The 17,733-nt window shown below is 33.8% G+C and overlaps 1 protein-coding gene across 1 annotated transcript in view; it reads right to left on the bottom strand.

Moving 5' to 3' along the window:
- Positions 1 to 2,021: 2,021 nt before the first annotated feature.
- LOC145694151 (uncharacterized) overlaps positions 2,022 to 17,733 on the bottom strand; it is a 51,098-nt gene continuing 35,386 nt past the window's right edge. The window contains exon 2 of the mRNA XM_081770262.1: positions 2,022 to 2,311. Within this exon, the coding sequence (XP_081626388.1) occupies positions 2,045 to 2,311 (267 nt within the window). The 3' untranslated portion in view covers positions 2,022 to 2,044. The remainder of the gene's footprint in view (positions 2,312 to 17,733) is intronic.

The following is a 17,733-nucleotide window of genomic DNA, read 5'->3' as shown; positions in this document are numbered from 1 at the left end:
GAGATAGCTTCTACGTGTCATGGTGTCACAAGTCTTCTCAGACAAGTTTAAATTACTCATAAACACGTTTCAAGATAAGAGGACGTTCTTCGTAAACTCTTGTCATCATTTCATGATTCATTTTTCGTTGATTTTCCAAGTTTGACACAGAATAACATACAGTATTCGTTCGCCTCTCCATTTTGGTTATCATTTTTTGTTTCGACCGAGCTCATACATTTTTACTCTACAATGAGCTGTTTACCTACGATAAGCACATTCGTAATGCCGCCGCCCGAGAGCTTGTTCAGAAATGTCTTGACGAATCGTAACTTCACGTAAAACGTTTGCTGATATTTATTATCATTTCTACTCTTCAATGTTGGTCATTAATTTGAAACGGTAAGACAAGTGTAAAAACAAAACAAAACAAAAACTAGAATGTATGAAAGGAAAAAAGAAATATTCCAGTTTCAACTGCAGGATTCCAGACGGGGTCCAACTCAAAAGTTTCAAGTGCCAAGAGAGGTAAATAGGCACATCATGTGAAAGCTCGTGTTAAATAATACAGAATTGGACATTGGACAAGTCTCGACTGTCGATAAGTATTGCAAAAAGGCACAAGTCATTTCCTTTGATACATTCTAGTTTTTGTTTTGTTTTGTTTTTACACCTGTCTTACCGTTTCAGATTAATAGGAGTGGCAATAGACTTTTCATCAAGAGTAGAGACTTGTTTCCTCTTCTTTCACTTAACATAAGCTTTCATACGATATCCAACTTGTCTCTTTCCATTTCAACATTTTGAGTTGGATCCCGTCTGGGACCCTGCGGGGGACCGTGGGACAATTTATTTTACTTTGATACGTTATACTTTTGAAATGATGAAAGACATGTTTTTCTGTTTTCATATTTGTCTCACCGTTTCAGATTTTTCGGGCTTGAAATGGACTTTAAGACACGCTTAAAGGTCTTAATAAAAATGAGTAACGTGCTGCCCTCAATCTAAATGCTTGAGACCTCCCAATTTTGGTAACCGGTTTTGATCTTACCTTGACCCATGCTTTCAGGAAATATATACATCACCCTCACTTTGTGGGTTCAGGTTCAAGTACATCCTGTGTTAGTATATTTTTCTAATAGCTCTACAAACATTTAATTTAAACTAGAAAATCCCTGCATCCACTAATTTCCCCTTTTTCTATCCTACCAAATGATTATTTATTCTTAATTATTGAACTTCTTCAGGATAAATAAGTGGTTACTGGTGTTATAATGGGGAAAAAAGACGGAACATACTGTTGTTTTTTCATTAAAATATTCAAGAGAATTGAAATTTTACCAGACAAAAAGCTCTGAAAAAAGCTTCTATTAAAAAAAATGTTGTTTCCCAGCCTTAGCATCTCTCGTTTTGATGACGTATACTAACAGATAAACAGAGTGATATCCAATGCGGTTGAGTGGAAAAGTAGAATCGAATGTTGCAAACTTAAATTGTATCTAATGCTGCAAAAAGTTACATTTATGAATGTAGTGGTCAACGCTGAAACTGTAACATTAACTAATAACATTTCTTACACGTAACAAGTATATATTTTATCTTTCCACGAAATATATTCGATAACACAAAGTTTGAATACATAAGGTGAATTACGTCTAATTATCGTGCCAAGAACGGAATAGTTTAGTATTCGACTTCATATGAAATACTACGGTTCTGATTTCAACGTCAGGTGGAAGTGAACCAATATAGCTTTATGAATAAGGAAAGGATACAAAAAGGTTTCTCTACTGCAGTTTAGAAGTAAGAAGAAACAGAAAGTAGTAAGTGTCCCCCTTGTAATATACTGGTGAAGGTAAGTACAATTGAACGGCAACGTTAGTGGGAGTAATATAATAAAATCTCTCTGTATGATCCATGGGTTTAAAGTGGATACAAATTCCAATTAAACAGGGAGAAAAAATATCCTGAGCACTTTGTTATTTATAGATAAAATGTCAGTGAAAAATCGACTCTGAATAAATTAAATTTTTATTGTGTAAAGCTAATACAGTAAATGAATTACTTAATATTCTTCTACAGGAGTAATGATAGATGTTCTTACATGACTTCTTCCTATGATAGGAGAGTCATACACAGTTGTGTGGAATCCAGGGGAATGTGGAGTTGCAGTTCTTCCAAAAGTAATTTTTCTGGTGGGAGGCAACGCCACTGGAATCACAGGAGCTGCAACTGCAACAGGAGCTGCTACAATACTTGGTGCAGCATAGCCAACTAATCCTCCACTAGCCACAGAAGCAAGCAAGACAATTAAAGTAACCGATACGAAGAACTGTAATGAAAACAAAAATTCGAGTTCAGTATCATTTGAAACTATTAGAAAGTAAATTAATTTAGTAATTTTAACGTTTTTACTATATTTTCAGGATTGGCTTCATTTAGAGAAAAATAAATTTATTGTTACATACTTACACGATTCATTGTGTACTTTTCTTCTAGTACTGGTAAAATCCAATATTATGTTTAAATTACAGTACTTTATGTTATATACTACATTTGTGTGGCGGTATATATAAGAAATATTCATTGACTTCCTTGTTCCGGCAAAATTTTAAGCAGCATAAAAATGTTAAGTAAAAATTGTTTTACTATTTTATTGAATGCCTGTTTTGAATACATTAAAAATAAATGCTGATCCGTGATTGTGATTTATTCAAAATAAACCACTGATTATTTGAAATAGGGAAATATTACTACGTAAATGGTTTCCTTCCACTAATATAAAACATCATTATTACTTGAATGATAAGGCGCAAAGAAATAGCAAATAATTAAACATATATTCGTTTATTTCATTAGAATATAGAAACAAAACAACATTCTTATTATTGTCAAATACATATTTAAAAACCTTATAAGAGTTAAATGCCAGAATTTAAATAGTGTACAAATTATCTGATATTATGGCAGTAATCATATTTGCATTACAAATCCGTGAAGCACGAAGTATTCTAAAATGCATTGTTTTCATGAAAAAGAAATTGTCATAGAGGAATTATTTTTCCTGTATTATAGGAGGTGATACACAGTCACTTCTATGATTGTTTCCTTATGTGGTAACTATATATATAAGATGCAAGGCGAGTTTACTTATTAAATTGGTACTTAGGTTCCAAAGCAAACGAACTTACAAATATCTACAATGAATACCGTAAGTATAGTACATTTTAAATTATATAGAGATATGATATTTGAATGTGTAGAGGGATTATCCTATAATTATACTAACTGAAATACTAGGCGTTGCACGGGAAGGATAATGCTTTTATACAATATTTGGAATTAAAAAAAATAGTTGAGTAAATAACTACGATCAACGCCTTTGGCGTTGCCTCCATTAATACTTGTTTAATTTACATGCGCAACTCCTTTGGCGTTGCCCCTGTAAGTTCCCAGGCCAGTCGTAATACACGTTTTTGCCTAAATTTGGAATTAAATGTCATAGAAAGTGTCACCTATCATCTTAGCAATCTCGAAAACTACAGATTGAATACTAGTCTCGGTTATTTTGGATATTTATTTTCACACATAGAAAATTTAAATATTGATTTAATGTGAAGATCTGTCTTCTTAAGACTGAACAATTACCTTTTTTTGAAATATGGTTTATGTCTAGGGAACACGAAACTTCTAAATCCTTCGTTTTGTTCTAAATCCTAATCCGGTCTCAAAATATGATGAAGATGGATGGCATCCGAATATTAAAATACCAAAGAGCTCGAATCATACTTATTGCTATAAAAACACATTTCCAACACTGACCGTCATTCTCAACAGAAACGAAGTATCGATTTTCTGACTTACACAATATACGTTCTAGTTGCATTGTGTTAGCGGAGAAAATACTTTCTGGAATTACAAAGTAATTGTAAGGACGGTTCAGTAGACATAATACTCCCCATTGAATGCCTTCCTCAGAAGTCAATTACTTGGTAAGCCACAAATAAGAAAATTTGGGAAGTGAAATTGAAAGTCTTCTTTTCTCCGTCAAATGTAAATATTTAATGTTTAATAGTAAAGTTGAATATTCTCATAGCGTTATATGCAATACAGTCAGTGTGTGAATTCAGCGGTTTCTATAGGGTGGATAACATGAATATAAGAACAGATTTTCTTCCAAAAGACTTTGTGTAGAGAAGGGCTAAGTCGAATTCTGAGGGGTTACCTTGAAACGTTATTTTGCTGGAAAACCTCGAATACCGTAGATTCAAATTTTTCTCTAACACTTATTTTATTATTACGTGTTTTTACGAGGTAGTGAACAGTTTATCGTATTCGCTTTTTTTAAAAAAATAATCAAATATCTTTTTAGTAGTTGCTGGTTAACAGCATATTTTGCTATATATAGAGTACAAATATGGATTATTACTACACATGAAAATTTACCCTCAAATATTTTTTTCTTCTTTAGTTCGATGTCTATTCGATTCACGTATTACATTTAAACCTTATTTTACTTCAACAGATGTCCAAATTAAAGACTTAATGATAATTTCAGGCTATATATCACTAACCGTATTCCATATTGCTGTTTTCTCTGTATCTAATGAAGATCTTAATGAGTATGTACTTAAATATGTTTCACCTAAATAAGTGGCATCCTTCTCGTAGAACAGCAGTTTTTAAGTATACAAATTAATTGTTCCTTTCTCCATGTCCTCGAAGATTTCGCTTTTATATGCATGTACATCATTACGTTTAGTTGAATTAGATCTATCAAATGCCATATGTCTCATCATTTGAATAGTTATTTTCCATTAAATGATACTAATAATGTAGAATTATTGTTGAATACGCCTCAAAAGTGATATTTTGCATCAAAATCAACTAAATGCCTTATGCAAACATTCCTTCATATCCATTTTGGTCATTAGAGCTCCTGGGATTTGATGTACACGGGACACTTCTTCGTTCGCTACTTCTTGTTTCTATATAATATTGCATGAACTATGAGTAATCTGAATTTGTATATTTTTCGTTGCATGTGATGCCTCCTTCCTGACGTCAAGATACGTCACTTCCGTGCATGTAATTTGCAGACGACACGATGGCTTTTGAAGAAGCAAATAGTTATTATAAATACGGGACAAGACATTTAACATAATAAGTGATTTTATTAATTTTTAAAACATAAATAAGAAAGATAACTTAGCAGTCACTTTGTTGCACATATTAATATGAAACTTCCTTCAAAAATATATTCGTAGTTCACACTTAACGTATAAGTTAATTAAGATATAATCTATGCATAAGATATACATCTAACTGGGATATACTTTACAATTATATATCCATTCACTTTGAATCCATCAATTTTTACGTACCATGTCTGTCTGTGTGTCCGTCTGTTTAGGACACAAAATAGTTCAAGAACTATTTTTTGGTACACTATCAATTTTGACCAGGATGAAGAGGATCAAAAGTTCGGAGTGTAAATAGTTGATGAAAGTATCCATCCAGTTGATCCAAAGATATGGTGTCATGCGCATTCCTATAGGGAATTATTATAGATTAATTGTTCGTTAGTAGTACGTATTGAACCCAACTGGCAACTTGATTGCAGAACATTCAGTCATTTTGAATAATCTAACCAAACTCCATCACTTGTTGTACATGCTACATGTGGTGCTGCTACTTTCTTTTACGCTCCTAGTGTCTAAAATAAACATTTCTGGTCCCATGTTACGTATTATTATTATTTTCCCACAGGAACTCCTATATGTGTTATTATGTAGGGGTTTCCCTGGCGGTATTTTGGCTTGCGGTTATTGGCCTAACAAGATGTAGTCCAAGGCGTAATTTTCACCTCGTGGTTTCGATCGGCTAGGTTTCAACCAGAAGAGACTTTGCCCCGCTGGATCGAGGACAACGATGTATCGCCATGTGTCTTTATTCGTATACATCAATCCGTATTTTGTTATATCATTCAATTATTTCTACATATTTCATTTTTTTTAAAGCAATCTTATTACATATGGAGATGTTTTGAAACAAACGCTTTGTGCTATGATAAACTTTTTGCTTTTCCACGAGAAGTAAGAACACATAAATAAGTTCTGATAATATTAAAGGTACAAAAAAGAGAAAGCTTATGATGAGAATATTATTATATGTAGATTAGTTAGTATTAAATATTATAGAAATATATATTTATTTGCTCATTTTTTCTTTCTTTTTTGTTTCAGATAATTTTACTAACTACTTTGGTTCTCGTTGCCACTTCTATTGTTGCTGGAAGCCTTGTTGGCTATGCTGCACCAAGTATTGTAGCAGCTCCTGTTGCAGTTGCTGCCCCTGTTGCTATTGCTGCTCCTGTGATCCCGGTTGCATTACCTCCTACCAGAAGAATCACCTTCGGAAGAACAGCCACACCACATTCTCCTGGATTCCACACAACTGTACATGACTCTCCTATTCTTGGAAGAAGTCATGTAACAACATCTATCATTACTCCCGTCGGAGAACATTGAGGGACGCTAATCTTATTAAAAATGAGAACATACAGTTTTGTATAAGTAACTATGTTTATTTCATACTGAAATACATTGTATCAATATGATTTGTTAATTAAAACAATACTAAAATTTCACATAATCTCTACTGTTTGATCAGCGCCTAGGCCAAAACCCCTTAAGCTAGAAGCTTGAAATTTAGAAAGGACATAGGATTTGTGAAAAAATGTTCTACTAAAGAAAGATCTTTGGGAATTCGACAGGAAGTGGGAAATAGGGGTACTTTCATTATCTTAAAATTACCATATCTCGCAATCTCTAAATGACAGAGACATGGAATTTTGTATATGGACTTCATCTTTCAACGTTCTTTGATATTTAATTTAGAAGGGCAGAGAAGGGGAAGAGATCAAAAAGAGAGTGAGATTTACAATTAATGTAATAAAATGTCCATATCTCGGTATCTCTTAAGGTTATAGATATGAAATTCGGTACTTACATTCCTCGTATAAAATAACTAGACACGTGTTTCACCATTGTTTAAAAAATATTTGCCCTGAAACAGACGGGAATAAAGAAAGTTGGGTTTAAAATTCTTATAATTGGAAAGCTATATCTCGAAATTCGTAAAGGATAGAGACATGAAATTTGGTATATAGACTTTCAATTTCCCCTAAAAGGAAACGAAAATGTGGAAAGCAAAAAGGTGGAAAGAAAAACTTCGGATTGCGATTGGGAAAAGATGGCCATATCTCGAAATCAGTTATGGTTAAAAGCATGGAAATTGGTCTTCAGGCTTTTAATCGAAAATGATCAAAGCGTTTTTTTATGTTTCGCTTAGGCGAAAAAATCAAAATTAATTTGATTCAACTTTTTTGGTTTAGCGTCCCTTTCAGCAGAGAGGTATATAAGACGTGGACCGACAGCTTAATGTGGAATTCGAACCACATGAGCTCCAGCCAGACATCGAACACGGGTCTGCCACGCCAGAGGCATGTACGAAAACCACTTAGTCATGACGAGGCTGAAAACGCAGGAAGAAAGAAATATGTGGGGTTGTAATTGTTAAAATAAGATTACCATATTTAAATATCCCTTAAGAGTAGAGACATGGTAATTAAAAACGTGATTTAGCGTTTCTTGATATTTTTCTTAGAATGATGAAAAGAGGAGGGAAGAGAAGAGAGTGTAGGTTGCATTTGTTATAATGAGGTGGATATATCTCGAAATCTCTTAAGATTACATATATGCCAGGGATATGAGAGGTGGTGAGCAAATACGAGGGCTGGTGTGAAGTCGTCAACTAGCCGAAGGATAGTTTTAATATAAAATTACATTTCGTTGAGCATTATTGATAAAATATTGTAATTGCAAATATTTCATCCTTGATAGAATTTGATGCTAATAATGAAATGGAATGTGTATGAGAGCGGAAGATAATATAAGAACTGCTATAAAACGAAGTACATGATGCGTTCACCTTAAGCAAACATTTTCTGAGGTTGATCAAGGAATCCTTCTCTGCAGAGGGGAGAAGAATACGGATAAACAACAGACTTCCTATTGAACAAGCTAAACCCATATTCTTTTTTTATTACAGAAAATAAATTTAATACGTAATAAAATCAATAATATTAAGACAGTTTACGAAACTTACGAAAATTAGAGATTGATTTTACACTTAAATATTCAAACATTGAACGAGTTTAATTGAATTTATCACCTCAGTTAATTTCGTACAACTATCCTCTGGATACAAGTGTTATTAAGTTAGTAACATAATGAAAATTTTGAGTTGAATAAAGGTAAGAAGTTTTACAGTCAGGTTTTATGTTTAATTACTCTACATGACTTTATTTGAATAAAAGGATGTACTACATAAAACATTAAGAAAGTTTTGTCAAACTGTATGTTACTTTTGAATATTGGGGGATACATTTAAATGCCCTGTTATATGAACTTTTACCGCCAAGAAAGATTTTTCCGTAGAAACGAAAAGTATATATTCGTTTATTTTATGTATATTGTCTTTTGTGCAGTATTGTTATTATCCTGTATATATTTTACACACTTCTGAATTAACTTCATTATCAATTTCGACATTTTATGATTAAAACTTCAGACGGGCCTCTGCCCATCCGACCGTTTTATCAAGGAAAATATGAAATAGATATAATATGTCTGCCATAGCAGATGAAAAAAGAAATGTTCTCATTCCTATCTCTTTAACTTTGTGAGCAGTAGTCTTCCAGAGCTTTGGTGCTACTGTCGACTGTTATCAGTTTTTCGTGGAGTCTGTGAGAAGCAGTGGTGAAATATTTCAAATTAAGTTGGTTATTAAGTAATTTTGTGCGTTACTTGTAGTAATTTTCCACAGTGCTTATGCTGGGTTGTAAAGCGGAATACGGCGGGAAGATTGCCGATAAACATTATTTTACCACGAAAGAACAATGATGAATTTTGAAATGGGTGCAAGCTATTTCAAGGAAATACAGATCAGTCGCAAGACAGGTGGAATTTATGACACATTTCTCTGCCTTTTCTTACACAAGGCAAAACAAGACACAGTTCTGCTCATTTTCGCAGATCTTAACCAGTATTATCGACACTATCAGTCGTGGGAAACACCAAAATATTGCAAAAAGAAAAATCTTATGCAGAAAGGAAGAGAAATAGTGCCTCATCAAACAAAAACATGACCCATTCCTGAATAGCTGAACAATATCAAGAAGCAGAGGAATGTGCCAAGACAAGTTCTCTGGCTGGAGCCGTCGTATTTATATTTACATAAAGCATTTTAGACATTTTTGAACATCCATAATTTCGTTTTGCGTGAAGATGTATAACAAATATTGACTGTTCACTATCCTGCACCATGACATGTACTACAGAGAATTTCAATGTTTTATCTCAAACCGTTTACGCGATAGAGGGTAACGAAATCCACAAAAATACTTCAAATTTTGGCACTTCCTGCAGGGCACTTGTGGAAACTTGAAACTTCGCACAAGTATAGGGTTTATGGTTCAAGTAAAGGAAACATATCGAGATTGAAAAAAAGTTCTCCCTCTAAGGAGGAAATTAGGGGGCACGCAAAGCCTATAAGGTACTTCCTATATACATAGAAATTTGAAATTTGACATAAATAAAGAAATTGTAATACTAGTAAAGGAAAAAAAATCGGGAAAGTAGAAATTCATACCTCCAAGGGGGAAATTAGGAAGCAAGGGCAAAATTAGGTCTCTTGATTCAAAGCCTATAGGGTACTTCTTGTAGAAATAGAAACCTAAAATTTGGTACAAATGTATAATATGTAAAACAAGTAAAGGCTAAAATCCGACAATTGGAAATTGCCCCAACCAATGAGAACAATTAGGGGGTATGGGCAAAATTACGTCACTTGATTCCATGGTTATTGGATGCTTCTTATAGACATGGAAACTTGAAATTTAGCACAAATGTAGAATTTGTGATACAAGTCCGAAAACTGTAAATTTTCCCCTTCAAGAAGAAAAATTAGAGTGAAGGGGAAAATTACATATAATTACGTTATTTGACTCAAAACCTGTAGGGAACTTCCAGTAGACATGGGCATTTGAAATTTGGCACAAACGTAGTGTTGTTGATACAAATAATGAAAAAATCCGAAAGTTGAAAATTTTCCCGTCTCAGAAGAAATGAAGAGGGAAGAGCAGAATTATATAGAGTTACGTTGCTTGATTCAAAGGATATAAGGTACTTTCAGTAAAGATTAAAATTTGAAATCTGACAAAAATATAGGACTTGTAATACCGAACATAGGGAAATTCCAAAAACTCGAAATTTCTCCCTCCAAGGAGGAAGATTACGAAGCAAAACTATATATAGTTAGTTGAATCAAAGCCTATATGGTACTACCTGTAGACACGAAAACCAGAAATTTGGCACAAGTGTAGATTTGTAGTACAGGGAAAGGAAAATGTCCGAAAACTAAAATTTTCCTCTCTAAAAAGGAAACTTTCGGGTATATTCAAAATCACATATGGTTTCGTCACTTTTTGGAAACAATTCAAATCTATAGGATATTTCTTGCAAATACGCACACTTTAAATTCAGCTCAAATCAAAGACTAAAGCTGTAAGTAATTTTTTTAATCCAAAAGTTCTGAATGTCTCTCTAAGGTAGGAGATTAAGGGGCAAGAGCTAAATTACATATTAAGACATCTTTCCTGTAAATATGGGAATATTTTTACCTGAGTCATTCAAAAATATTAACTTAAATACATGCAAAAAACATTTCCTCTAAACAAAGAATTTATAACAACTTTACCAGATCATAGGTCATGATAGGGTCGCAAGCAGGGGTAAAAGTGATGAGTAACACGGGGGACGCCGTCCTCCCGCTTCCAGAAATTATCCATGGCGTCCCCTCAGTTTCTAAATAAATACAATGGGTAAAGATAGGTACTGGTGACAGCGTGACGTCATGTGTCCCCTTACCTTTTTAAATCCATTTTTCTCCTAATGGCAAGTACGTTAAAATTTAATATTGGGTCCCTGAGTTGCTGTCACTGAAACCCAATGAAAACTTATAAAGTGTTTCCTATAAACGAAAAAATCTGGAACTTTATAAGGAAATATAGGTATTAAATATTTATCACTATCACTAATTAATACACGTTATTTACTGTAATACACGGTATTATCAATTCTCCGCTTTAGATACTAGATAAATCATTGTAAAATCTTAACAGAAAGTTAAGTAGTGATATCCTACCGAATCATAAATATAAAAAAATAGGTGTAGGATGAAGCTCTAGTGCATTCACCACTGAAACGATTCACCTCAAGTGAATGATACAGGAAATAAAGTTTCACTTCTGTACAGAAAAACTCTTAAACGTATTCATAAAGTGATAGAAGTGTGTGTAGTAGATTTTAGATTAGCGTCCCTTTCAGCAGCGAGGCTATATGAGACGTGGACCTACTGATTAACGTGGAATCCGAACCACAGGAGCTCCCGCTAGAAGTGTGTGATTTCGTACATTGATTATGTAGTTAACTCACAAGATCATCAGAACGTTTTAAGGAAATTTAGCAAAATAGAAGTCCTTTCTATCTGAAATGCCAACAGTCTTGCAGTACTTAGTAACAAATGATTTCCATATCGCCAAAAACTACTGAATTATTGTAAACGGATATTTCTATCTTGTATTTTACGCACTAATTGCTGTTTTTGTAACATCATTAGTTATATTAAAACTTGATTTCATAGTGAAAAGAGAAATAATATAAATGGAGTTGTAAAAATTACAACAATCTAACTTAAGCTCATTGGAAATGTAACCCATAGAATATTACTCCCGGTTACTTACTTTGAATGTGGTAAACATGTTGGTTCCCAAAGACCTCATGTATATTAGCGGGTTGTATCTTTTTGCTGATATTTTACATATACATTTGAATAAAATGTGTATATTACATTAACATTTAACATGACTTTGATTATAATTATACTATTTTTCTTCTGACTGCTTACAACATTCATAATTCCTAGTGGCGTATTCTTGTGAATCTACATGTTTCCATTAATGAATTTACTTAAATAAAATACCTTTTCACTTATATGGAGATATTTATATCCTCTAATTCAATTGTTGTGTTTTCCACCATAAACAAATTATTTACACATATTTGAAACTGTTCTATTTGCCTTGTATTGAGTAATAACATTTAAATAGGGTGCTTTCAAAAGTCGATGTTATTATTCCATACTCCACTCTAGTTCTTCCCAATAGGTATATCGGGCAGCCCCAAGAAGCATGTCGCAAAATTTTAAAATAAAATAAAATATAAGATAATTCGTGTCATCCAGAAAATGTACACTTTTATTTCCACCTTTAAATGTAAGTTAAAATAAATATTGTGAAAAGCTGTTCCATATTTTTACCTTTAAAGGTAAGTGAAAATAAGTGCTGAGACAAACTGTACCACATTTTATCTTTACAAATTACTTAAAATAAATTTTGGGTCAATCTGTACCATATTTTTACCTTTAAAAGTAAGTAGTAATGAGTTTTGGGACAAGCTCTACTATATTTTTATCTTTAAAAGTAGTTAGAATAATATTTGGGACAAGCTATACCGTATTTTCACCTTTAAAAGTAAGTTAAAATAAATTTTGGGACAAGCTGTATCAGTCAATGTTTTCAACGGTTAAAACGCATCTCAATTCTAACTTGACATACCAAATTCGTGATGTCGCAGACATACAGAAAATGTTGTTGTCAGTATAAAGAGGGTTTAGAATCACTGCTGTAGTCAATTCCTTTTAAAGCATTTTATTTACCAATTTTCTTATTACTTTGCAAATATTATAAAAGGTCATTTGAAAACTTCTAGTGAATAATTCTTCCATTTATCTTAATAGATTTGTTGTACTTTAATCATTTCGCGACTTATTTAATATTATTAGTTTTGATTATTATGTATTTAACCTCCTTATTTCTTAAGAGCGATGACATTAAAAAAATCCTTGAGTAATTTCGTTCACTTTTATTTCCTTCTCGCCAACGATCTTTCTCCTCTTTAATTCTTTAAATCCACATTTACAAAGACATGAAAAAGATGATGAAATCGTATAAAAATTTAAAAAATTAGATATATAATTCCGTTTTCATTTCAATACTAGTCTTAATATATTTTATTATTTTCAGTGAATATACGTTATATTAGTAGTTTAAATCAAGTATAGTAACGTAATTAAAATTATATTATCATAATTTATCTTTGGCGTGATTCTAATTTCCTTTGTGCAACTTGTGCCTTCCCTTTCTAGAAGGAAGGTATTATTTAAATATATATAATGCGATCCCTTGCTAGAATATATATAGGTTAAAATTTCAAAGAAACAGTACTGAGTTTGCGTGTAGATCTCCAAGTGAAACGAAGACTTGGACACAATGAAGTTTGTAAGTATAATACAAATTTGATTAAATTCTAAAAAAAAAAAAAAAAAAAAAAAAAAAAAAATCTTTTTAACCAGAACCACCATATCTAATTTCGTACTATTCTTAGTTACGAGGATTCGATCTGTAGGCTACGAGGCCTACAACCTTAATCAGCGTTGATCTGAAAACTTTGTATCTCAATACTAAATATATAAAAGTCAGTTATTGGTATTACTTTATTATGTAATAAACGTAAGTTAGAACCTGTAGTAAGGAGTAGCGGACACAGAATAGTGATATTAGTTGTTGTTTTCCAATCGAAATTTTCTGGACTCAGTTCTCACCCACCCATACATTCACTCTTCCAGAATTGTTTGTCATTTCTTCCTAACGAGCACTGGTAATACTTTTGAATATACCTGAACGATTGTTTCTCTTTCTTTACCGTTCGTATTCTTATTATCGTCTGAATGAACGACTCTCGATTTACCAACAATGGAACATGTGAATAACACCATAACCAAAACAAGTATTAAATTTCAATCTTTACTTTATCTTGAACTAGGTAACTCGCGAGAAAACAATTCTTTAAGGCTGTCCAGTCTAGAAAAGACGTTCTGAACGGTCTATTTGGATACGGAAATGTATCTTTTTCGACTGAAAGAGATTTTTCTCGCCTCGTACCTTCTGACTAAAATTCTGTCTTGTCTTCTGTAGTAGGTAACCTTACTTTCAATTTACAATAAGACTGGATGATAACATTGTAAAACAAATGAAATGCAGTTAAAATGCAATATACGCGGAACACAACGTTAGGTTTCCATAAGTGAACATATTCTAATATCTGTATTTCTATTATTCACTTTCAGGTATTTGTATTTGCTCTTTTTACCCTTTTCATTGCTTCGGCTGTTAACGGAGGACTTGTTGGGTATGCTGCACCAAGTCTTCTTGCATCTCCAGTCGCAGTTGCTGCTCCTGTAATTCCAGTGGCATTGCCTCCTACCAGAAGAATTTCTTTTGGAAGAACAGCAACTCCACACTCACCTGGATTCCATACAACTATCCACGATTCACCTATCCCAGGAGAAAGCCATGTCACAACTTCCATTATCACCCCTCACTTTTAACTTTTTCTAATACAAAATAGAGTGTAGCATTGAATAGTTTGTGGAAGCATGAACTTAAATATTCCAAAGACAATTATTGCATTTATTACTTTTTGTACGTTTGATATATAATTTCTAATAAATAAGAAAAAAGGAAAAGAAATGTATTTAATATTGTAAGTCCTGCTGACATTCATAAACAATATCAACCAATAACATTATGTGCACGTGACCGCGGATTGAATTTCTGCCGGAAAAGCATTGAAAATTGAATTTGTGATGATGGTAAAGATTCCACCTGAACATGAAACTGTAGCTTCACGTCCCATACAGCCTCAGTGCTAAAAAGTAAAGGTAAGATTCAATTAAATTCAATAGCATCATCGATCAAATTCAATCACGTCATCAACCATTATCCTCAACATCGTCCCTTTATGAAATTGTTCTTAATCCTATGAAGAGACTGTGTTGAAGAAGGTTCAAACTACACATTTCTTTACTTCTTCAGTGAATGTTCATCAGTGTCGTACAAACTGAAGGTTGTGATTGGAGAAATTTAAGAAAATAGGTCCATCTCGAAGGCAAAAGAATGCACAAGAACAAAGATGTAGAAAAACTGTTATAATCCCTTCAGTTACTATAATCTTTGCGATGAGAATAATTCTTAGCAAATGGTACTGTAGAATTGAGTCACTACTCTCAAGAGTCTGTTAGGAGAGGTAATTCGAATTGGCGTCCAACATTTAAACAACTATTTACTGAGACATGTATAAGAACTGACGGAAGGAAATGGTTTGTGTATTGTAAAACACAGTAAAATAAATATTTTAAAAACTCTCTAGGTTTACAACTTTTTTGAAACTATGATTCTTAACTTTCAATTGCCTAAAAAAAGTGATAATTTCGATGACATCAACCTCTTACTTGCACACAATTAATTTGCATCTTAAATTAATTCTATTTCCAGTTTTTAAACTGTGTAAATGCTTCTTAATATTTTATTTTTGAACTTCATTTAAAAGAATACGTAAGAAAACCAGATTCAAGGAATTATTAAGAAAATCGCAAGTAACTTACAGACATAATGATTTAGAATACTCAATTTTAAATATACAGGTACAATAGCTAGATATACATATATGGAAAACATTTGTGCAAGTGCATAACAAACGTTTAGTATGACCATGGTTATTGAAATATAAACTTTGGTGCAAAATTGATCCATAATTACCAAAAAAGTATGTTCAACATACGACATAATGTTTTTGTTCTATATTTTCTTTTCAGTATTTATTTTCTCAGTCTACAAATATCGATATTAGAATGATTATACCAGTATCAGTACTTAGTATGAAATATCAATATTTGTAAAGAACATTATGTATTTCTGAGTAAAGCCCCTCTCAAATTTATTTTCTGGATCCGCCACTGCTTGTAATTTATTTTCAAACAAAAAGTCCATTCCGGTATCCACATAGATGGTGCATTTACTTAAAATTAGAAGGCAGGAGGTACCAGAAGTAGTATTTTCCTATCTACATTATCTTCGGTAAAGATTCCCCACTGACTGAAGACGCCCCTGCTTTAATTGCTCAAGCCCTGTGACTCGTGGTGAAAGTGTACACAGTATTAAGCAAATATATATGGAAGTTGAACCGGAGAAAGAAGCTGCTTTTGTTCAGGCCCAGAGATGGGCACCCTCACTCATTTTTGCCCACAAGAGAGCCGCCCTCACCCTCACTCACCCTCATTTCGGTAGATGAGGGTGAGGGTGTCTGAGGGTGAGTGTGACAGATTCCATTGAGGGTGAGGGTGTCTGAGGGTGAGGGTGATGGGGTCGACTGAGGGTGAGGTGTCTGAAGGTGAGGGTGGGAGAGTCGGTTGAGGGTGAGGGTGGTTGAGGGTGAGGGTGAAGGCGTCGAATGAGGGTGAGGGTGGCTGAGGGTGGCGGTGAGGAAGTCGATTGAGGGTGAGGGTGGTTGAGGGTGAGGGTGTAGGAGTCGACTGAGGGTGAGGGTGGTTGAGGGTGAGGGTGAAGGATTCAACTGAGGGTGAGGGTGGCTGAGGGCGAGTATGAGGAAATCAACTGACGGTGAGGGTGGCTGAGGGTGAGGGAGTCAACTGAGGGTGGCTGAGGGTGAGGGTGAGGCAGTCGATTGAGGGTGAAGGTGAATGAGGGTAATGTTGAGGGAATTGATTGAGGGTGGGGGTGAGTGAGGCTAAGCGAAAATTCCCATTACCAGAATGAATTCCTGAAGGATGTTTGCTTGAAAGTTATTTATTTGGGAAATGATTGAAGAAATAGCAGTTTCCTGCGAACTTCAAATAGAGTAGGGCCGCGCTGGCTCAGTGGTAGAGCGTTCACTTCTGGTGCTTGGGGTCCCGGGTTCGATCCCAGCCTCCGCCAAGTTAACTTTGTGGTGGACAATCACCGTGTGCGTGGGTTTCCTCGGGGTTCTCTCGTTTCCTCCCACTTTCTTCATTCCACCATTTCATTCATATCTCATCATCAACGTCTCCTTTAGGCTAACCGGCATAATCGTGGGACGTAAAACTCAAAGATTTTATTTCATTTTTCAAATAGAGTAGCAACCTGTTTGGCACAGAGTCACGTAATTAGGCCACAAAACATCAGTTGGTGCAGTGTACGAATTAATGGGGATGGTGAAAGGGATATTCCGTGTGACAAAAATTTAATTCCCTCCCAGAAGAACATTTTAATTTTTTCCCCTCTCTAGTATTTTTTTCGAGTGGTCATATAGCTAGAAAAGAAAACATATTTTATGTAACCAAACAAAAACATAGTATTTATGTCTGACTTAAAAGAGGTTATTAACATTTTCGCAGTCGTTAGAATCACATATTTTGTTTCTTGGAATAGTTACTTACTCATGCGGAAAACACATTCTTTTTGTCAGAAGCAAATTATAAAGGCTCGAGAGGGGTGGAAAAGTCACGAAAATTCTGTAATTCTTGGAAAAGCATTCCTTGTAAGACGTGTCATAGTCACAGGTTCTCATAACATTCGTTGTAACGGATGATCTATAATTTAATAGAATGACGTATTAGCTTCTACATGCCTGCTTAGCAGTATATATATATATATCGTTTTCACCACTGAACTTAAAGTATTTTAAAATTAATTGATAAGTTTGAGATTTGGTTGCCTGCTTAAATGTACAGTACACATCATGTTTTGCCCCT

Source organism: Thermobia domestica, chromosome 9 (genome assembly GCF_964235325.1).
Source record: "Thermobia domestica chromosome 9, izTheDome1.hap1.1, whole genome shotgun sequence".
NCBI classification, from domain to species: Eukaryota; Metazoa; Arthropoda; class Insecta; order Zygentoma; family Lepismatidae; genus Thermobia; species Thermobia domestica.
The sequence above is the reverse complement of the archived record's forward strand: the minus strand, read 5'-3'. Positions and strand labels throughout refer to the sequence as shown.